This window comes from Carassius carassius, chromosome 1, assembly GCF_963082965.1.
Source record: "Carassius carassius chromosome 1, fCarCar2.1, whole genome shotgun sequence".
NCBI classification, from domain to species: Eukaryota; Metazoa; Chordata; class Actinopteri; order Cypriniformes; family Cyprinidae; genus Carassius; species Carassius carassius.
In genome coordinates this window covers 25034005-25058152 of record NC_081755.1, presented here as the reverse complement: position 1 = coordinate 25058152, position 24148 = coordinate 25034005, and the positions used below count along the sequence as shown (strand labels likewise).

Below are 24148 nucleotides of genomic sequence, written 5' to 3'. Positions count from 1 at the left end.
TTTAGAAACAACACATTTTATGTGTACATTTAGCATGTTTTAAAATGGTAGCTTAAAATTATTTTATGTTAATTTGGGATCTTTTTTGGAATCTTCCAGGGATTTTTTTTTTTTTTTAAATGCTAAATTTAGTTTTTACCTTTTAAAAAAAAAAAAAAAACCTAAAACTATTTTTTTTGTTCAGGCACTGTATTAAAACTCTATAGCTTTAAAGCATTCCTTTCTTTGTGTCCGACTCTCAGTAGGCAAAGCATTGCTGTCAAGCGTTCTGTGTCTTTGGTTTCGAGTAACTGATGTTATCTGATGCACTAAACTAATGCCACAAATTTCCCCAGCGTCACAGAAACCAGTCAACCCTTTTTTTAGTTTACTCTTAAGACAGGAGGCAGATAAACATTGACACAATCCAAGCCAGGTTTTTATCTGCATTTTGCTGCCAGTACAGCGCTGTCGTGTCTATTTATGAGCTCACGCATTGTTTTACGTCTGATTAATTGATAAGTGTGTGTTAGTGGCCATGAATCACTCCATTCACAAATGAACATCTGTGGCATGGCAGATGCTGCTGCTCGGAGAACAGATGCATCAGAATTTCACTTTGCGAGTGATTCACAGCCAGACTGATGAAACTCATGCGTAGGAATGAAGATTGGTTGCATTACATGCTGCCAGTTCACTATATCTCACAGAAATATTGATCTGTCACTGCAGACCATGAGGAACGGTGCTTTATGAACTAGTACTGTGACTTTCAGGATTGGTGTGTTTCATTAACCGCTTGAGTGCATTTCACTCAGGGAATTTGCCTTTGTTCCTGATTTAGGAACTTCTTTAATTAGTTAATGACTTTACTAAAAAGAGATGCTATAGTCAAAATTTAATTTGAATTATTTACATATTTGCTTAAATACACATTCTTGGTCTTACTGTAAAAGAAAATAAAAAAATATTAATTAACATTTATTGTAACTTGCTCCATCTCTTAAATTACTTTCCTTACAGATGACATCACCAAGCTCTTGTTTATTTTTTTATTTAATATAGAAGTTCTCCCCTTTATCTGTCTACACTCAAAAAAATTAAATGTTGGATTTAATTAAAAATATTATGTCAACAGGTTCCACACAATTTAAGTAATCTCAACAAACAATAATTTAGTTTTTACAAAATTTTTACAAAAGAAGTTTAAGTAAACTTAACTTAACAAACCTTAGTAGAGTCAACAAACAACAATTGAGTTAATTGTACATGAAAATTGTGATTAATGATGACAAAAAAATTTTTATAATGCCACTTCAGAAACACCACCCCCTTTAATTAGGATTTAATAGGTCCATAACACTGAATCAATAAATAAGAGTGCAGCTGCTCAATACAACTCAACATATAAACCATCTCTTAATTACAGTTCATCAAACAGATCACAAACATGAAACGCAATGTTGCATTTCCAACCATTTGTTTGTATGTTTTGTTCCAAAATATATCAGAACAAGTTCAGTAAATCTAAAATGATTTTTTATTACTCACGTACCTATCTAATGGTGCTACACTTCTGCAAGAGGGTGACAGAACAACAATTACCCATAATACACTGCAAAATCCTCAGCCAATGAGATTCAAGTCTGTATTGGTTTTATTAATCTGTTACTTTTATGCAACAATGTTATGTTGGCTGAACAAATAATTTTTAAGTAAAGCTGACACTTTTTTGTTGAATGAACTAGACTAAATTAAGTTCACATTGTTAAATTAATTTTAAGTAATCACAACATGAACGGATTAAGTAAAATTGGCAAAAGTGAAAGTACATTTTTTTGAGTGTATGTTGCATCCACTTTTCAAAATCCATTCAAATAGTAAATTTTTGTCGAACATCCGGTTTCTCTTGGAAATCAGATTATAAAGTAAAATCACTGCATATTGACTTCAGCTAAATGCCAATGAAAATAAGGTTATGGCAGATAAATATACTTTAGTTGTGTAAATGAGTATTGATTGCTCTGTTGACTAAACTTTGAAAGATATGTTTCCAACATTAGAAGTGGACTAAAAACTTTCAGAAAACATGCATCATGTAAATTAAGAAAGTATATTACTTCCTCTCAGCCCAAAAATGAAAATTTGTCAAACTTTTACTTTGGGTAAATTTAAGACTACCTCAGTTGCCCCATGTGAAAACATCACAATAATCCATAAGTTATCCACACGACTCCAGTCAATCAGTTAAAAAAAGTTAAAGTCCATCTCCTGTTTTCCTCACATCAACAGTTTGGATTTGTAAATGGGGCTTAATCTGTGCATATTTCTCTCCTGATTCAGTCACGATGAGTGTTTTACTGGAGAGAGTAATCAACAGTTAGGAGTTAAAAATGCCTTGATGATAGATATGTTTCTAACAAATATGCAGCTTTCACTTCACAAGGCATTAACTGACTGGAGTGGTGTGGATTATTGTGATGTTTTTATCAGCTGTTTGGAATCTCATTCTGATGGCACCCATTCACTGCAGAGGATCCAGTGGTGAGTAGGGCTGCAACAAACGATTATTTTGATAATCGATTAATCTAATGATTATTAGAACGATTAATCGACTAATTGTCTATTATTTCACTGATTAATCAGTGGACACTGACTGATTATTCAGCTTTTGCAATTAGTTAAAATGTTGAGTTATGCAAATTGTAACATACATAATGGTAATCACTTCAGCTTTTGAAAGCCATATTATGTTATTACTATTATTATACAATTAATTTATGCAAATATATATATATATATATATATATATATATATATATATATATTTGGCACACAATATAGATGACCAACAAGTAACTGAATGACACATTCTGCCGTACAAATCCTTTTTGTAAGTCATGTAAAAAACAAGGTATGTGATAAGATGTTTTACTTTTGGATAAAGTATTTTATTCACAAAATAATCTCTGTTAAAATACCATCACTTTACTGAAATATTTTTTTCCCACTACTAAAAATATTTTACCACTAGCTAGCTCCACACTGGAGAGCTGCTTTATAACAGAAAATCAAGTTGTAATTCTAACTGAAATCGACACCGACTCTGGTTTTTCATGTTTAATACTGTAAAGCTGCTTGATTTAAGGCTATCTATTGCATAAAGTACTATATAAACAAACGTGACGTGACTGGACTTCACTGCAGAGCTCATGCAAACATCCACATCGCTGTAATCAGATGCGTTTTTAACTGCTGAATTCACACCACTGTACATATTCAACCAAACGCCGCTCAGCAGTTTCAGGTTCGTTCAGCTGCGTTTGCTCCATAGACAGTAAAAGAAATGGACACAGCGACCCCATTGGATTCAACGGAGATAAGTGAAGTCAATTAGAAGCACGAACTTCCTGGGGGTCGAGCGTACTGCACAGACTCAAACTGAGCTTGATGACTTAGATGTCACGTGTGCAACCTGTCTGACAATTGTAAGTCTTCTAACCGCTGTGCCAAGAGAAATCTGAATCACCCACCGAATCTTGCAGACGTTGTTGATTAATTTTGTCCCGTTACTTTTAAGGACTCTCTATGGGCTTCTCCCTTGACTTTATGCCTCCACGTCCCCCCGATAGCCTCATAGACAGTAAAAGATTGCCTGCGAGCTTCTCCTCCTGTCCATACGGTAATTTCTCTACTGTGCGACAGAGAGTCGCAGGTTATGACGCAATCGTTAGCCTATTTTTACAAAAACTGCTTCTACAGGGCCACAACGTAAGATAGAAGGTAATGGGGCCTTTTATACATTTTCGTGTTTCTTTAGAAATAATTAATGGACAAATAGAATCTTTAAACGCCTCAGATGTAAAGTTATTCGCTGTCAAAGTGACGCCAAAATGAATGGGAGTCAATGGAATGCTAACAGCAGGTGGGGGTCTGCTAGCCAATGGCAGCGCCCAGGGGTGCTTCAATAAAATATGAAACCCAGCCCCCCTAGTGTGCTCTGAAGCACTGTCTTCTTCTTTTGTGTTGCATTCAGGAGAGCTGAATTACAGTCTCGCGCTACAGTGCCACACTGGTCAAACCGCCTTATTGCAGACTATTACATTAGGTCATATGAGATCAAATGACTAGTCGATAAAAAAAAAAAAATATTTGTTGACAATTTTTTTATTGTCGATAATGTTGACTAATCGTTGCAGCCCTATTGGTGAGCAGGTGATGTAATTAGGATCCTTTGATTTCCACAATGCGGAAAACGCAGACGGAATCACAGAATCCAATCACAAAACAGAATTCAGAGTTTAACGCGGAATGTCACTGAATTTGTACAAATTTGAATGAATTAATCAATCGCGGTGATTTCAGCGCTTGCCGTATCACTAAATGAGGAAGTACACTCATTTCACTTCATGAGCATTTGACCATTTGATTTGAGTAAAACTAGCATCATATCACATATACAAAACTGTACAGGTATTCATGGCAACCCATCAAAGTAAAAGTCTGGTTTGATTTGAAGACATTGTGCCTATTACTATTTTCCAGTAGAATGTACATAGCCTACTACTACTACTACTAAAATTAAACAAAGGAATAATCACACAAAATTTCTTCCATGTTTTAATTTTAATAGTAAATCCCCTTTGTTTGCCAAAAAAATAAGTTTGCTTAATTTTCAATAATTAAAAGCTAAATTCAATTATTTTTTTATGCCTTCATTTGATAACCAGAAAAATGTAAATACACAGCACAGAATTTCTGAGGGGGAAAAAATTAATAAGGCTACTTTAAGAAACAAATGAATAAATCTTTTGTACAACTTTTAATAAATTGATGTGAAAATGTACAAGTTTCATGCTTTTAATTAAGTAGACATGCTTTTTGATTAATACAATTTAATTTAACTTTTAAAAAGTAGAGTCGAGAAAAATGTTAACGAAAAAAACAGAATTTAAGAAAAAATTATGGATTTCATAGGGCCCTACGTAATGCTACATTTCTTCAAATCTGTTCCGTTTAAGAAACTTATCTATACCTAAAGAGAATTTTCTTAAGTATAGTGTCCACTCCAAGTCTATTAGAAGGGCAGTTGCTACACATGCTAACTGCTACTGTGCTCATAATTCAGTTGTTTTCACTCATAGTTCATGCTTATTTTTCATTTTTTTGTACTCGTTCCTAAATTGAATTCCTCTCTGATACAGACACTGACACTTTATGTTAATAACTGATAGAGTTGAGTGCAGACGAGGTGTTGAAGGCTGAGTGTGTGTGTGTGTGTGTGAGTGAGACTTCCATACAGAGAGAGAGGGAGATACATTCCAGATGGTGGAATGATGAGGTGGGTTTCACTGGAACGTTAAACATTCCCAGGGATGTTTGCAGAGAGAAATTCTTCCTCGACTGCGAAGCAAGCATGTTTCCTTTTTATCTGATCCCTCCATTCCTCTCCTCTTTCTCTCACCATCTCCCTCCCTTTTCTTGGACTCAGACCGTCGCTATCATCACCTGCTGCAACTGTTCGAACCCGTCACACTAGTCTCTTCTCTTTTCCTGACACACTGGCTCGATTAATGTATTACTCTTTATTTCTGAAACCTTTTTTAAATGAGTGTTGACTGAGTGTATATATGTACGTGTGTGAGTTGAGGAACAGCTGTGGCCGTGCCGCAGACAGAATCAATAGCAGTCTCAGTATGGGTGTTTCCGAGGCTGTTTGGATTTGCTAAGTAAAGTCTGCAGTTCACCTGCACATCAACATTTTCTCGGCCCTTTAACCTCCTCCACACATTCCAGTTATTCTTACCGTCTCAGCTTTCTTACATCTGGAGGGGCGAACTGCTGTAGTTTTTTGTGTGAATACCTCAAATGTTGTGCCCTTGCACTCTAGTCGCCCTTCATTCCTGTCGTCGCATTTTTGGTGCAGTCTGTCCTCTCTTTTTTTAGTTTTTCATCTCAATCAAATGTCTGTCTGTCCTCGTTTTCTTTTTTCTTTCTCTATATTTAACACTATCAATCTCTCTTTCGTTTTGTATTAGCGATATTTATTTCCTGTGCAGTGCAGAAATCATTAGAATGGTGTTATATATTTTGCTGACTTGTGTACTGACATTATCCCAAATGTTTCGAAGAATGTTTAAATCCTGAGAAATAGCTAATTTAAATAGTGGCTCATTCCTGGTCATTGTGTCGCCTGCCAGTGACGTCACATACCCTCGATTTTGTAGAAAACATAGAAACACCAAAGATGCTTTAATATGTTATGCGTTTTATTAGGCTTTCAGCCTCACCCTGCTTCATACAATGACATTAATACATTTTTAATACATAAGCTCATCCATGAACATGATTTCTGAGTCCTGTCAGATTGCATTGGCTGTGGGGAGGAAGACCACAACTCCCATGATTCCACACTCGGTCACTACGCCATTGTCTCTGTTTATTTTGAATACGCGCCTTTTAGCGTCGAAAACTTACATATTGTGCCTTTAACCTGAAATTTCTTGTGTTAACTGACAACTTAGACCAGTTTGGAGTTAGAAGAACTTGTTTAGTTTTTCTTTTTTTTACTCTTGAGTTATTAAGCTGAATGTAGGCCAGCAGTGGGATGTAAATCAGAGTGTTTTTTTTTTTTTTTATTTTACTTTGCATCTCTAATACATTATGAGCTTGATCTGGGAGTGCTGAGCGCCGTAAGAGCCGCGCTATGGATTTAAACATTTTCTCTGCGGTTGAAAACATGCTGCGATCCTAAAAATACTGAACTTGGAACTTAAAACATATCTACCAGTATGAGACCTAAATCCCCACGGACTCATTTTGTGCACTGCAGAAAATCATTTTATTAGTCACTTTCTTTAACGTACATAAAATACATTTATTTGATAAGCAAAATTGCATAATGTTGTTAAGATGCTAGTATTTGTTTTCAGAGAATGCCTTGAATTAGGTTAATTGTATCATATTGTTAAATTGTTGTCTCATTTTAAGGATAAATAACGATTAAAATTTTTTTTTTTTTAATTATGGGATATGAAGTAATTATTAAAATATATATATAAAAAATAATAGCTTAATTCAAAAGATATATTCTGTAAAAAAAATAATAATTAGCTGTTTAATTTAAATCAATCTTGTTTAAAGGATGTTGAGATTTTTACTGGAAAACAATAAAAGTTCCATTCTGATTCAGAACTCTATAACATAAATCACTTTTGTGATTTACATGTTTGGCAAATATCTATTTTGATCCAAAACATCCAAATAACAATGATTTTTTCCTCTCTCTGCAGTTCTGTGTGCAAAGAACCTGGTGAAGAAAGACTTCTTCCGTAAGTATATGACCTTCATAAATACTGAAAATGTGTTTCTGAAATCTAGTCAACTGCGAGAGCGCTCTATTCCTGTCAGCATATCTCAGCGCAGTGTTTTAGCAGAGGCTCATCTGTTAAAAGTGTGCAGAGAGAGATAAGTGCTCTTCCCCCACGAGACACCAGAAATGTGGGTCAGTTCGGGGAGACAAAGTGTATACTCGCATCCACTCTCTCTACCCTGACAAACACAAACAACCAAGCCCACATCTGAATCACTGGTCAGATATCAAAGAGAGAGACAGATGGTGTTAGGAGGAGGAAAGAGAGACCGGTACCAGGCCAGACTGAGGAAAAAGAGGAGAAAGTCAAATGAGAGTAGCAAAAATGTGATGCTGGTAGAGGAATGAGGTTTAGCAGACAGTATGTGGTTAAATTAAGACTACAATCCCTCTGCTCTTGTTTGTAAACCTGCATGCATGCCTTTCTCTTTCTGCTCAGCCTGCAGTTGAATTCATAATCACAAAAAAAAATTTAAGAAATAAAAGTGAGAGGAAAAACAGTACCTATTTTGGGGAAATGTGTTTGTTAGGAATAGGGATATACTAATATTATAATTCTGGCCCGTGCTGATTAGGGCTGTCACTTTTTACTCGATATTCGAATATGCATTCGAACATGACGTGAAATATCCGTAATCTAACTATAAATAAAATATCCGGTTCTTAAAATGCCATGTGGTGCGCATTTTTTACAGTCTATGATTAGACCGTTTGTTTTTTCTTTTATTCTTTGCCATCTTATCCAGTAGAGGGCACTCTAGACGTATTGTAGCGTAGGCCCAAATCAATTGAATAAGAGCTAATAGCCAGGCACGTCTGTGCGCTCCGAACGTGTGTTCTCCACCACGGGGAACATTGTAAATAAAAAGAGAGCCGCACTTAGTCCAGATCAAGTTGATAGACTGGTGTTTCTTGCAAACAATATTAAGAAATGAATTAGGCTAGGCTATATGCCTCCTGCTGCTTTTTAAGTTGTCACATTATTGTTTGTGCTTGTTCTGAATCTTTTTTTCTTTTCTTTTTTCATTTAGCCTAATGTTGTGGGATATGCATAGTGGCACTTCATATAAATTGATATTCTAAGTTGATAACCTGCTGTTTCAAACATTAAGTAAAAAAAAAAGAATAATCCAGATAGTCCTGTTTATGACTCACTGTTAAACATTTGTGATTGAATCTCCATTAGGGGCCGTTCACATATCGTGTCTTTTGCGCGCTCATGTTCGCTACTTCCAATGTAGGCGCGCGGTATGTGCGCTCATAATGGAAGCGACACGCACGCGATGCAATGCGCTCGTTTTTTCCAGGCGCGTCCGCACCGCATCGAGTTAAAAACATCATGTTCGAATGCATATTCGAATATCGAATAAAAAGTGACAGCCCTAACTGCAAGCAATTTTCAGTGCTGCAAATCCATTTATCCTTTGCTGAAATTTCTGCGTCTTCATTGAGCAGGTCATGGTTGTTAAGCAACAGCAGACGCCTCAGGAGTGCAACTGCCGAGTGCTTTGGAGAAGGAGAAAGCGGCGCGCGTAGCGTTTTCCACGCGTTTTTAAGTGCGATATGTTAACGGCCCCTTAGGCTACGGTGTTTTTTTTTTTTTCGCGGGGGGCACGTAGATATTCAAATATATTTGAATACATTGCTTGATATTCGATATCCCTTCGAATTAGATTTTTCTCAAAAGTGACAGCCCTACTGCTGATGTACTGATAATTCATTTTTCTGAAAACGTTGCATGGCCAATTTTAGATTAGTTTAGATTAGATTAGAACTAGATTAGTTTGTCTCATAAAAACTAAAATTATACATAGTAAAAGATAAAAAAGTGGTTTTGTTTTTTGTCATTTGTAAATGTTGTGATGCTCAAATGGATTGGAGTCACAATATTATAATGTAAATTGTGACATCTAAAGGTGCATCTCAAAAAAAATGAATATCATAGAAAATGTCTTTATTTTTTGTACTTTAAAAAAAGCAAGATTTCTTATATTCTTGATTCATTGCACACAAATTTAGTTTTTTGTTTGAATTCTGATGGTTTAAGACTTACAGCTCAAAAAAATTCAGTATCTCAAAAAATGTGAATATTTTCAGGTTTAATAATGCACTTAATACTTGTTTGGGGCTCCTTTTGCAGGAGTTACTGCTTCAGTGCGCCGTGGCATTGAGGGGATCAGCCTGTGGCACTGCTGAGGCGTTACTGAAGCCCAGGTTGCTCTGATAGTGGCCTTCAGCTCCTCTGTATTGTTTGTCAGATGTTACTCATCTTCCTCTTCACAATACCCCATAGATCCTCTGTGAGGTTCAGGTCAGGTGAATTGCTGGCCAATCAAGCACAGTAGTATCATGGTCAGCAAAACACTTGGAAGTGGTTGTGTCACTGTGGGCATGTGCTAATGTCCTGCTGGAAGAGGAAATCAGCATCTCCATAAAGCTTGTCAGCAGATGGAAGATGGAAGTGCTCCAAAATCTCCTGGTAGATGGCTGCATTGACTTTGGACTTGATAAAACACAATGGAGCAACACCAGCAGATGTCACGGCTCCCCAAAAAAATCACTGACTTCAGAAACCTCACACTGGACTTTGGGTTCTGTGCCTCTCCAGTCTTCCTCCAGACGTTGATTTCCAAATGAAATGCTAAATTTACTTTCATCTGAAAAGAGGACTGTGGACCACTGAGCAACAGTCCAGTTCTTTTTCTCCTTACCCCAGGAGAAATGCTTCTGATGTTTTTTTCTGGTTCAGGAGTGGCTTGGTTCTAGGAATGTGACAGCTGTAGCTCTTTTCCTGAAGACGTCTGAGTGTGGTGACTCTTGATGTGCTTATTCTGGCTTCAGTTCACTCCTTGTGAAGTTCTCCCAAGTTCTTGAATCGGCTTTTCCTGATAATGTTCCCCAAGGCGGTGGTCATCCCTGTTGCTTGTGCACCTTTTCCTATCACACAAGTTTCTATGAATATATTTTGATACAGCACTCTGTGAACAGCCAACCCTTTCAGCAGTGACCTTCTGTGTCTTATCCTCCTTGTGGAGGGTGTTGATGATCATCTTCTGGACAACTGTTAAGTCAGTAGTCTTTCCCATAATTGTGGTTGCATGTTCTAAAGTAGCCCAAGAGGGCCCAGTATTTACACTCAAAATTAATCAAACTAATCAAGCTCAAAATGGAATATTCAAATTTTTTGAGATAGTGAATTTTTTCGGAACCATCAGAATAAAAAAAAATCTTGAAATATTTCAGTTCAATATTTCAAGAAAGTATGCTTTTTTAAATTAAATGACAAAAAAAGACCATCTCCATGATAATTTTTTAGATGCACCTGTAGATATCAGCTAATTTTGAAATATCATTTTCTATGCTAAATACTTCAATACTAACCAATAGTTTCAGTACTAAAGCTTTGATCTAGAATGTTGCTTGTGTAATCAAACCAATTCAGTTGCTATTACGAATGCTAACATTAAATGACCACCAGACAGTGTCAATGACGGAAAAATACTTTCTAAAACTAATGAGAATGAGTCTTGCTTTGTCTTCAAATACACATTAATTACATTTAATTTCTTTAATTAAAAATTTAGCAGAAAACATTTTAGAAATTTGATCAGTATGTTAATTTAAAAAAAAATTTTTGCTTTGTTTTTGTGTAACCCTTGTATTATTTGCAACTCAGTTTTGCCTTGAAGATAAATTACTACTACTACTACTACTCCTCCTCTTTCATTGTAATAAAAACCATAAAAATGTAGCAATACATTTTTTTTATTTTAATAAAATAATATTTTAAAGCATTTTATCAAAAGGCTGTAACATAAAATGAAGGGACCTTAAAGGGATGCTCCACCCCAAAATTAAAATTTTGTCATTAATCATTTACCCCCATGTCGTTCCAAACCCATAAAAGCTTGGTTCGTCTTCAGAACACAATTTAAGATATTTTGAATGAAAACCAGGAGGCTTATGACTGTCCCATTAACTGCCAAGTAAATTACACTGTCAAGGTCCAGAAAAGTATGAAAGACATTGTCAGAATAGTCCACCTGCCATCAGTGGTTCAAATGTAACGTTATGAAGCGATGACAGTACTTTTTGTACGCGAATAAAACAAAAATAACTTTATTCAACAATTTGTCTCCTATGTGTCACTCCACATTAGTATGCAGGCAGCGTATGCTCTTCTGTGTTAGCCGTGCCACAAGGATGCATCCATTGCATCCATGCAGCACGACTGACACAGAAGAGTGTACGCTGCCTGTGTCCAACTCAAATTCTCCAAAATGGAGCTACGGTGATGTGGAGAGACACAGAGGAGACAAATTGTTAAAGGTCCCGTTTTTCGTGCTTTTTTGAAGCTTTGAATGAGTTTACAGTGTGCAATATAACATGTTTCACGTGTAAAAAAAACTTCTTCTTTTTTTCACACAATTCACCTGTATACCTAAATGGAATCTGTATACCGCTGTTTTCACTGTCATAAAAACGGGCTGATGACTTCCTTGTTCTATAAAGTCCCTCCTTCAGAAATACGTAACGAGTTGTGATTGTGCCAGCGGTTCCTGTGTTGTGATTCGACAGCAGCTGAGCGCGCGCTGCCCTCCTGGAAACGCGATTGGACTAGTTTTGAGAAGCAAGTGGGCAGGATTTGTTTTGAAAACTGCTGGAGATGTACTTACAATCACTGATGAGATGCGCATGAAAATCGCATTTGATTTTTTTTGCACAGCCCTAACATCTAGTTAACAAAGCTAAAAAGTGTTGCCCTTTGTGTAATAAGTCACAGAAACTGTTAAACGCACCAATTTAAATAATAAAATACAATTACCGGTTGTGGTCCATAAACAACGCCTTCTCCAGACAAAGAATGCCAAACAAAGGTGATTTGACTCCGAGATGAAAATAACAGCAATTCGACGACATGGCAATAAACACAAACGCAGCTCTTCCTCTTCTCTGTCGGAGCGCCACAAGACCACGCCCCCTTTTTTGTGTATCGATGTGGGCGGAGGTTAGTCAAAAAAACGGTTTTAGTGACGTCATTCCTGCAGGAACTAGAGGGATGTAGTCCAAACAGGTCTTTCGTTGTAGGCGAATTCTGTTAAATAAAATATCTCACTTGGCATTGAACTTTGAGCTTTAGAATTTTACAGATATTATTTATACTATAACAACAACATTACACACTAACTAAAGTTTAAAACATGGGATCATGAAGAACGGGACCTTTAAATAAAGTCATTATTTTAGCTTTTTTAGTTATATTCGCATACAAAAACTATTGTTGTCAATTCATAACATTACGGTTTGAACCACTGATGACAGATGGACTATTCTGACGATGTCTTTCATATTTTTCTGGACCTTGACAGTGTAATTTACTTGGCAGCAGGCCCGGCTGCTGGATGAAATGACTGAGGGGGGATGTGAAATTGTTAAGGGGGCTTAACTTTATTACACCATCAATGATTAATACACACTGAGATCTCGCTTTGCAACGATAGATTTTTAAATACAGCGCTCCCTAAAACACTCCATATGCAACTGCAGGTAAGTTAACCAGAGACTAGCAAATTTTAAACAGCGTAATGATGATAGATCATGTCCTATACCTTTTTAGAAGAGCTGCAGTCTCCTTGATTTGGCACTGAATCTCCTTAGTAACAACTGTATTTTCAGGAAATCACACATTCGACAAAAGATAAGCCAGCTTCATTTATTATGAATAATTAATCCTTTCACACTTAAGTTTAAAATATTCTAACTGACTCCCGAGAGTAAGATTTTTCAAGGCGACAGTTATTTTAGAACGTTCCCCCTGAATGTTTCCATGGCAACGCGTCATATTTGTCACGTGAAACACCGCAGCCACAATAATAACGCTGTATAACAGATGTAGGCTGTCCTTCATTTCCTTTTTCCTTTTTTATTCGAAATATTCACAAACTTACCATGTCATCAACTATCTGATATTCCGATTCTCAAATATGTTTAAGTGAGTGTGTTTGGTCGCTAAAAAACCTTTATAACACTAGAGTAAACTTTATAGTTAGCCTACTTCCACTGTGTTTGTCTGATATGAAAAACACACGTCAGCAAATTATATTTGAATAGATTGTTATTGCTGCTTCCACGGACTCCAAATGTAGGCTATTGTTTCACCAGTGCTTATGTGTAGCCTATTTAAATGTATGAAATCTAAATGAAACATTATGAGGTTGAAAACACTGCATAGTTGTGATATGACAGCGCTGAGCTCGTCCGACTCTGGCTCAGCGCCAACCAACGCGACACTAGCACTTGCTTCCACAGACATCAGTGTGTATTTTACAAACTCCAAATGTAGGCTGTTGTTTTACCAGTGCTTATGTGTATTTAAGTGTCTGAAATCTAAAATAAACATGATGAGGTTGAAAACACTTGTGATATATGACAGCGTTGAGCTCGTCAGTATCTGGCTCAGCGCCAACCAACGCGAAAGACGTTTGAATCTGGCAGTTAATGTCACGAGTCACAACACTGAACATTCTAAATCCCATGGGGATAAGGTTTAATTATTATTTAACTCAAAAGGTTGAAATTTTTTTTTTAACCATGAATACAAAAATGAAACAGAGGGGGCACAAGTCAGATCTGAGGGGGCATTGCCCCCTTTTGCCCCCTTGTGGCGCCGGGCCTGCTTGGCAGTCTATGGGACAGTCTCAAACCTCCCGGATTTCATCCAAAATATCCCAAATTGTGTTTCGAAAATGAACTAAGCTCTTTATTGGTTTGGAATGACATGGGGGTAAGTGATTAATGACAAAATTTGACAACATTTGCGGGTTTCAGGTTTCAAACACATTTCACACCGCAGTATGAACTAAATGGTCTTGTATTCAGTGCTGTCTTCAGTTCCTGCTCAGAAGTCTCAGAAGTAAATGTTGTTTGTGTATTTTGCAGGACTGCCCGACCCCTTCGCTAAAGTGGTGGTGGACGGTTCAGGGCAGTGCCACTCGACAGACACAGTGAGGAACACGCTGGACCCCAAATGGAACCAGCACTATGACCTGTAAGAGCTCTTCTTGGTCTGATTGCATTCAAACACACAGCCAGTGTCACACCTTGATTCCCTTTGCACTGATCCCAGCTCAGCTTAAACCTGAGACAGTAATGTTCAGATACCAGAATCAAGAAGACCACCACTCAGAAGCAGATCTCATTTCGAAGCACATGGTCATCTGTCCTCTTGTTTGACTTTTAGAGATTTCTTAGAAATCATTTCATTTCATCTGCCAAGCAGCAGAAAAAAAACACACTAAAGAAGTTGTTTATACGACTTGTGTATTTCAAGTCTTCTGAAACTATACATTAGCTAACTGTAAGAAAACTAAATTGATTCACTTCATCCTCCCCTAACCTCATCATCTCTTTTGCATTTCTGTGAATTATGCATGTCACACTCAGGAACCAGTGTGGCTGTGCATTACTGAGGTACAAACCTAGCATGACTGGTCTTCACACATTATGATTGAATTTACGCAATTGAAAATTGAGCTCTGAGATGGTGGGGAAAATTGCAAACAAACATAGTTTTTGTTGACCACTTTTATGGTGCGTTTTTTCTTTCATTTAAACTCAACGTTAAAATGTCCAATTTATTGTATGGGATTTTTTTTTCAAAATAACTTTCATTTCCATTCAAAATTACGTGTTCACCCAAAGAAAGAAAATCATAAATGACATGACGGTGTGTAAACAATTCTCAAATTAAAATTTGGGGTTGAACAAACACTTTAAAATGCATTTTCAAATAAGCCCAGGGTTTTTTCTTGAACTGGTGGTTTACGATTTCTTCCAATCTCTTGATCAGTGTAGCCCATCAGTTAAGCTCCCAGCATCCTTCAGGCTTTGAGGATTTAGGTCACCTCCTCTGGAGTCGACGGCTCTGTCTGTGGAGATCATAGGACAGATTTCCATGGGTGCAAAATCCCATATCCTTTCATTATACCGTACGCTTCTAACTCTATTTACATTTCTTAAGAGGTTTTATCTCCAACTACGAGTATCAACAGTTTTACAGCATGGGATAAAAATAGAAACGTTCCCTCCATTCAGGCTTGTCACTTTTCTCACGGACCAAAAGCAAAACTTAAGAGAAGATGCAAAGCACTAAAAACTGACATCCAAGGAAAGGCCGGCCAAAAAAAAAAAGATTTCCAATACTTGTCCCATTCTCATGTCGCGCTGACAGCTGACTAGAGGAAGCACACGTCTCCTTTTGTTTGATTGCTAGGGCAACCGTAGACTAGCCCTCACCCCCAGGACGGCCGTCGAGTTCGCCAAACATGTCACGTCTGTCAGCGCAAATTAGGCCACCGTTTCCAAAGCCCTCCTCGAAAACCGGAATAATGGGTGAGGAAGAGAAAACAAGGAGATCTGAAATACTGAGGGATTTCTGTTCGCCATTTGGGTTTGTGCAAAAGTGCTTTGAACACAAGTTATAAGTTAGTAAATCTGTGATTCCCGTTATGCACATCACAGTTGTCTCTTGGTTGGCAGGGAAAACTTGAACTTGAAATCTTCCCATTGTTGAAAAGCTGTTTTGGTAGTTTTGTTATTTTCGTTGAATGTCAAAATCATTTAATGATGAAAGATTAACAGGGCTAAAAACATCACAGGGTTGCATGTTGAACTAGAAGATAACTGCTAATGTGTGTAATGATCAATAGCACAGAAAGAAAAAAAAAACTTGCTGATAACCGAAAACCGCTCCAGCAGAGATTAACATTTACATTTATATTCATGCGTCTAGCAGGCGCTTTTATACAGAGCGACTTGCAATAGAGGAATAAGTAATAAGGTTAAAACATTAACCTAGATGTGAGGAGACTTAAAAAACGGAAGTGGGGGGGAGATGTGCTAGATATTTAGGACAGAACAGCAGTTTTGGGATATGTTTTCTGTAGAAATTGATTAAAAGTAAGGCAAAAGAAATAGACTGTAGGAAATGTAGACTTGTAAAGGGAACAAACACAACTATTGAACTATTGAATGAATTGAGCTCCGAACTTGACGAGTCCTTAAATCCTGGTTATTTAGGTGACCTGCTCAAGTTCTATATCCAGTGCTTTGTATAAAGGTTGTATCTCTTCAATTTAAATCTATGTGTCCTGTTAAAATCAATTTCTGATGGGTGATTATGTAGCCATAATTAAGGAGCAAAATTAGCTATAACTAGCCATAATCTTTAAAGGCAGGGTAGGTAAAAAAATGTATAAAAAACTTTTTTTTCCAAATTTGTTTAAACTTTATTTATATATCAATACATAATTAAAATGTAAGTACTCTGAAAAAGAAAGTATAAAAATCGAGTGTCTGTAGACCTCTCACGACTGTTTTAAAGACAGCTCATTATTTCCATTCACTCCACCCCCTCCCTTCTGGGCTCCTTCCAAAGCCTCTACTATGGCTCGCTAAGTAATGTTATGTTAGCTATATTACGCAGCTACGTGTGCTAATGACACATGCTTCATGAAAAAAATATGTATGATCAAAATACAAAAAGAAAGATTTACCTGTCCAGCAGAAATAAAGCCATCAAGGAGTCACTTTTCAGCCCCTTGAGTTCCCTCAGCTCTCGCCATCACTGGAAAGCCACGCCGATTTTAACTCGCGTTTTATTTCTTTGTTTATCCAAAGACTTTTTGTTCATTGCCTTTTCTTGTACTGTTACTGTCTTCCTTTTTTTGCCTGGTTTGCCTTCACTAACTGCATAGGCTGGTACTGTGAATTTTGCTTGCTGTTTCTCTGCCAATGTTTTGGTATTCCTAGGATCCGTGCCTCTTGAATTCTTCAAATCAAACGTGCACGCGCAAGTGGGCAGGTCATGTGTGGCAAAAGGGTGGTTGCCATGGTTGCGAGAGAGTGACAGTCGCCTAAGCCAATCCTATGTTTCGTCCCGAAATGGAAATAATGAGCTGTGTTTAATACAGATTAAACGGTCTAGAGTCACTCGATTTTTATACTCTTTTTATCAGAGTACTTACATTTTAATTATGCATTGATATATATAGAAAGTTTAAACAAATTTGGAAGAAAGTTGTTTATACATGTATTACCTACCCTGCCTTTAATATATATTGAATTCTTACTTGAGTGGAGTGTTTTTGCTTTAAACTATTAATAATAATAATTATTTAAAAAAAAGATGACTCCTTAAAGAAAAAAGATTCTAACTCTATTTTTGTTGGATACCTGGCCATATGGGATTGGTCGGGAATGATCAGGCAGAGAAAGAGTCTAAGAAGGGTCCTTAGTCTGAAAAAAACTGTAATTTTCCAGTATTTCTGAAGGATCATGTGACATTGGAGTAATGGCTGATAAAAATGCAGCACTGCATCACAGATATCATATATATTTTTAAGTATTTTAAAATAGGAAACCAATATTATAATAAATTTCACTGTTTATTTTTTTTTATATATATAATTTTTCAAATAAATGCAGCCTTAATGAGCACAAGAGACTCAATTTAAAAACATAAAAAATCTTATTGACACCACAGTTTTGAACAGCAGTGTATGTATGTGCATGTGTGTCTTTAGTTGATGTTTATGTTGATGTTGATGTTTCATTGTTTTTCTTGACCATTTCGGTATGTTTCCAGACGAGTTGAAGAATTTTGGTCAAAAGGGTTTTTCAAAATGAATTCAAAGATAACATTTGTATAAGCTAGCCGCACATGCTTTAAATCTGATTTCAAGTGAAAATGTTGTCATTGTATTGGACATCTATTTGTTATAACCACATTCACCGAGTTTCCTGGGAAAGTTCAGAAACAGTCAGTGAGGTTTGATGAAGGGTTATCAGAGAAACCTAAAATGGTAATTTAAACGTAATTATCTGTTGTTAAGTGTTGACAGTGCAGGTCGGTTTATTGTTTTGCCTTTTGTCCCATCATCCTTTAGTCTGGTTGGGTAAGCTCTTGTCTGTTAAGTAGTAAACGTTTGTGTACAAGTATAGTGTATAAAAGCTGTTATGAGCTCAGACTTCAGAGCTGTTTTTCTGACTCTGTATCAGACGGTTGATAAATGTTCTCCAGGTCAGAGAGACAAACTCTTGATTGTTTGGGTTTGGTTGGACTCATTCTGGTGAGAACATCTACGCAGACATGGGCATCCTCTCTTTTTGTTTCTTTCATCCTTCCCCTATTTCTGCCCTTTCTCTATTTACTCCTCTACCTCTTCGATTGGTTTTCAGTCCAAACAAGGTCTGTTGCCCAGGGATTCTGTCCCATTGGCAGGCTTACAGGCTAACGTTCAGAGTTAGCTTGGACATTTTTTGACTGCTTAGCTCCATTTGATGTCCAGTTCTGGAGGTGTTTCTGTTCCCCGAATTTAAGGGAATCATTTGTTTTGTCCAACACCATGCCAGAACATTCATTTTTTTAATTCAGTTTTATACCAAACAAAATTAGACAAAGCAAATTATCCCAGTTCTCTTTGCACTCTTACTACTTCCTGTTCTTCATATTTAGTTTTTCCTGCTTATGATTTTCGTCTTCATCTACTTCCTTTGTCTTCACAGTCTTATTCCTTGTCATTGTCACCCTCTTCCTCTCCACCTTCTTCTTCATTGATTTCTATCGACTTTGACCTCTGACTTCTTCCTCTATGTAGTCTTCTTACGATTGGTGTCTTTTTCATCTTCATTATCTTTTCCCTCTTGCTCTTCTTCATTTTCATCTACTTCCTCCTGTCATCATCTTGCTTTTCTTTTTAATCTTTCTCTGTTGCTTTTTCATGTTCTTCTTCCCTCATCTTCATCTACTTCCTGTACCTCTTCATCTACTTTGACCTCCCTTATGTCATTTTTTTGTCTTCCTCTTTCATGTCTTCTTCCTCGCCTTTGTCTCTTCTTCCACTTACTTTTCCTCATCTGTCATTTTTACTTTGTCATCTTCCACTTTTTCTTTGTTGTCTTCCTCTTCTATGTCTTTTTAATTTACTTTATTCTCTTTGTCATCTTGGTCTTCTTCCTCATCTTCTTCCTCTAAGTCTGCCATCTTTCTCTTTTTTCCCCTTATCTTTGTTGTCTTTCTCTTTATCTTCTGGCTTTTCCTGTTCTCCCCCGGTACTTCCTCTTTGTTGCCATCTTGCACTTCTTTTTCATCTTTCTCTTCTTTTTATTTTTCTTCTGACTGATGAGTTATTTGTCTTCATAATTATCTTCAGTGTTTTTGTCTTGCTTGTTATCCTCTGTGTCATATTTCTGACATCATCTTCATTTTTTTTTTTAATGAAGTCCTCATTGCTCTATATAAACCAGATCTTGTCCTCTGAGCCTCTGTGTGTAATCATGTTTCAGAATTCATGTTTTAAGCAAGAACCATGGGCTGTCGAGACCGATATGGTCTGAGTCTGGTTTGTTTTAAAGGAGACCTGATAAAAAAGGTAGAAATCTGATGTCTCTTGTTATGTCTTCAGGTATATCGGGAAGTCAGACTCCATCACCATCAGTGTGTGGAACCATAAAAAGATCCATAAGAAACAGGGAGCGGGATTCCTGGGATGTGTACGACTCCTCTCCAACTCCATTAACCGACTCAAGGATACAGGCTGTAAGTGTGAGTGTATGATTGCCTCAGAAACAGTCTGTTAGTGTGTGTAGAATTAGCTTAGACAGCATGGGTCTAACTTGTGTGTGTGTGTGTGTGTGTGTGTGTGTGTGTGTGTGTGTGTGTGTGTGTAACTGGCTCAGAGCGGTTGTAAGTATGTCCTACAATTGTGTGTTAAGTGAGCAAACTTTAAATAAAACACACAACAACAATGTTTTTAAGCAAAATAATATATCTGACTTTGGCGGAAGACCACTGTATGTCTCAGGTAGAAGACATCCTGTTATTTGTGTGTCACTTTCCTGTCGGCTGCACAAGAACCTGTGTTTTTTTGCTGGTGAACTACAGTAAGTCAGTATGTTTAGGGCTGCGTTTCAGCCCCAGGCTTGTGTTTAAGACGATTTTAAAAGCAGGCTTTCCCTAGAAACCCTCCAGCGTGACCACTGTCCTGGATAAGCTCAGGAAACCCACAGCCGCTCCCACAGCTGGAAGTCATTCAGTTCACCATTTCCTGTTGCACCCCTTCTGTCTCTCGCCCATCATTCTTTCTCTGTCTTTCCTCATTCTCTCTCTTCATCGCTCTCCAGTTCAGTCTGTCAGTAATAATCACGGCCTTAAATATGAATAGAAATTATATTTTTCTTAGCTTTTTTAGTTAATATAAATTCACAGAAATATCACATCATGCTTTTCTGATTCATTTTCATCTACTTCCTCTTCCAAATATATATTCCTATTTCAATGTCTATTTGTTACAGCTAGTATTTTCTTCATTATTTATACATTTCTGTGTCTGTATGTATATATACAAAATGTACCAGTGACTACTGTATTAATATCTGTCAATAGTACAGTTTTTTTTTATTATGAAAGTACATAAAATGCTTGGTGTACTGGTGACAGCTGCATTATTAAATATTATTACATAGTTTTATCAACTGGTATGGTTAATTATTTTTATTAAAAAAATGTTTTAATTATTTCAACTTATTTTTAAATTGCCTATCAGTGTTTAGTAAAAGTAACATTCAGCCATAAAATCATGGTCATCATTCTTCGCAGGTGTCTGAAGATATGAAGGGGTTTAAATGTGAGTGGAGTGTGTTGGGATGGGTGAACGCTTCTCTCCAGCCTTGTTTAGTCTAGCTGTGCATCCTGATCTGACTGTGTGTGTGTGTGTGAGAGAGAGTGAGAACAGATAGTGGCCTCTCTAATGTCTGCAGGCTTCTTGTTATTCCTGTCTCCCTCTTTCCGGCAATGGCAGAGAGCCCCAGCGTGTTTCTGGAAGCGTCTCACTCCTATCAGCACATCTACAGTCTGAGAGGAATAAAGCAGCCTCTGTGTGTACACACACACACACACACACACACACTGGTACAGAGCGCCCACAGTCTATGTGACCACACACATGAAATGTGGAGCGTTTTAGACTGTTTTCTAAGTCTCAGATGGTTCACCGAGCGAGGAGGTCAGAGGTTATGACACAAATGCCATGCAGGCTCTTTGGTTTCTCAACCTTTTTCTTCTTTCTCACACTCTTTTTTTCATTTATTTTTTGCTCTCTCATTCACTTACAGATCAACGTTTGGACCTGAACAAGTTGGGGCCCAATGACAGCGATACCGTGAGGGGACAGATAGTAGGTGAGTAACAAGCTTTGCTCGTTTTGAGGAATTTGCCACATCTGTCATTTATCCCGTGAGTCACACCATCTTCAAAGCTTGTCGTTAATGATGGTTCAAGCCACGCATTTACCTCAGACGCCCTGAAAACGTCCCTGGGTTGAGAGCAAGGGAGGACGTGTGCATTCCGTCTGATTTATCTGTTGTGTTTTGCTATTCCGTTGTGATTTTCTTTCATGTTCTCGAAGAGCCGCATTGTTCCTTCATCAAGAAAGGGTTTTGTGGGGTGGTGATGTATTTGCGCTCCGGGTTGCACTTCCCTCATACCATACCACAGTTTTTACAAGCAGCCATTCATCAGAAGATCAATGCTTTCCCATGGCCAAGAGTTTCAAACATCCCTCTTATATGCCTGTCATGTCAAGATTTGCGTCACATATGCATTTCGATGAGTCGTGAATGTAAGCAAGTAGTTATTAACCCCAACCCTAAGGCAAACTTTACTTTTACTATAGCTTATACTAAACACTCAGAACAAACCCCTTACCCTAAATATATATCTTATTGCACACTATTTGTATAATAATATGATATTTTTTTTTCTGCCAATATAATAATAATATTAATATTATTAATAATTAAAATTTGATAAATATGATAATAAAGATAACAATATGGGTTGGGTTTTTTAATTGATCTTTTTTTAAATGCATTATATTATTAAATGCAAAACGTTAATTGTTGATTTTTTTAAATGCATGATCTTTCTGTTTCTGCAAACAAACAAACAAAAAAACAATTTTATAAGTACTGCAGTATCTGAATTTGACACTATGGGTTGGGTTTTTTAATTAATCTTTTTTTTTAAATGCATGATATTATTAAAGGCATTGTTTTTTTTTCAATTAATTTTTTAATGCATGATCTATATCTGTATATGCAAATATTGTTATTTATTTAATTTTATCTTTTTTTATCGCTTTTTCTCTTTAAAATGTATAATTTGTAAAAAATGCACGACCTGTATCTTAAAATATGGCAATATGTAAATGCATGATCTATATCTGTACTATCTATATCTGTGCCAAAATACTTTTTAGATCCCTTTTTAACTTTTTTTTTTTTTGAAAAATTATAAAACAATTGGTGTCCTGTATGTTTTTTAATTGATAGATATTTTAAATGGGCTATTAGTATCTAATAACATTCCAACATTTTTATAAATATGATACATTTCAAAAACACATTCATGCATTCACCGCAAAATGAGAATATCTATGCTATGCGCGTCACTCATCTTGACATTACTGTCAGATCGTCTCTAAACTATCACAGATAGGAGTGATCTAACAGCCTGTTTATGTGTGTTTGTGTCAACAGTTAGTCTTCAGTCCAGGGACAGGATAGGCAGCGGAGGGCCAGTGGTGGACTGCAGTCGTCTGTTTGACAACGACCTGCCCGATGGGTACGTGAAATATCTCTTTAAAAGCAATGAATGAGAGCTTAATGTAAACCAGTGTTCAGCATTAGCAGATACTGAACACTAGTAGCAAGAGGTCTTATCAACCCCTGTGTTTGTTCCTGCGCCATGTGTGTGTGTCTCTGTGTGTCTGTCTGTCTGTCTGTTCATCTGTATGAATGTCTCTTTGTGTTCTTTGTGCAGCTGGGAGGAGAGGAGAACTGCATCTGGCCGGATCCAGTATCTGAATCATATCACACGCAGCACCCAATGGGAGAGACCCACCAGGTGAGGCCAGGTTTCCTTTGTCATTGTCCCAGTTACCTTTTTATTTCTTTCTTATTATTTACTATTTTATATTTTTTTTAAAAGTTTAATTAATTTTTACCTTTTATTAGTTTTATTTTGATTTTATTTATTTTTCTTTTTATGTTAATGTTTACTAATTTTCTTTCTTTCTTTCTTTCTTTCTTTCTTTCTTTTCATGTTTTATGTTTTATTTTTTAGTTTGGTTAACCAAATGGTTTTGCAGACTGAAGCAAAGTCTTGTAGGATAAAGGCATTTTGGCTTACCCCAAATTAGTGTGTGGGTCACTGGGTTTGAGGCGGTTTTTCTGAATAGGACAGTGATTCTTGTGTATGTGTGTGTACCCGTGTGCCGCACAACAGGAAAATGTGTGTCGGCCACATCTGTCTGCTTTGCCATCTCAGACACTGACCCAAATTTATCCAGAAAACAGCTAAAAGATATAAAGCCATGTCGGGGAGCATCCCCGCTTCATGAATTTTTTAGGAAACACTCAACCATAAAGACCAAGAAACATTCCAGGCAACAATCCAAGACAAAGATCTAGAAAAAACACCTTGACTGTGAGAATATTTTTTTCATTGAGTGTATTTAGGGTGCATAATATGATATGAACTACTTTTACATTTATGTGATAAAAGTAGACTCGACGTCAACAAGTCGCTGATGAAGTCATTAATGAACAAATAAACCTGAACCTGGAGCGGAGACTCGAACAATGTGTGCACAGCTTTTTATCAGTTCTTTTGTCTTTGGGTCGTTATATTTCTCACAGATTTTCTAATGATGTTCTAAATCAGATACAGATAAAGAT

The 24148-nt window shown here is 36.9% G+C and overlaps 1 protein-coding gene across 2 annotated transcripts in view; it reads left to right on the top strand.

The window, feature by feature from the left end:
• Positions 1–24148, top strand: part of LOC132142726 (E3 ubiquitin-protein ligase SMURF2) — a 55939-nt gene that overhangs the window by 14993 nt on the left and 16798 nt on the right. The window contains exons 2-7 of one of the 2 annotated variants that reach the window (XM_059552830.1): positions 7272–7310; positions 14291–14399; positions 19816–19949; positions 21524–21589; positions 22949–23033; positions 23232–23315. In XM_059552830.1, coding sequence (XP_059408813.1) covers positions 7272–7310; positions 14291–14399; positions 19816–19949; positions 21524–21589; positions 22949–23033; positions 23232–23315 — 517 coding nt within the window. Of the gene's footprint in view, positions 1–7271; positions 7311–14290; positions 14400–19815; positions 19956–21523; positions 21590–22948; positions 23034–23231; positions 23316–24148 lie in introns of both variants that reach the window. The other variant, XM_059552822.1, reaches the window with a different exon arrangement.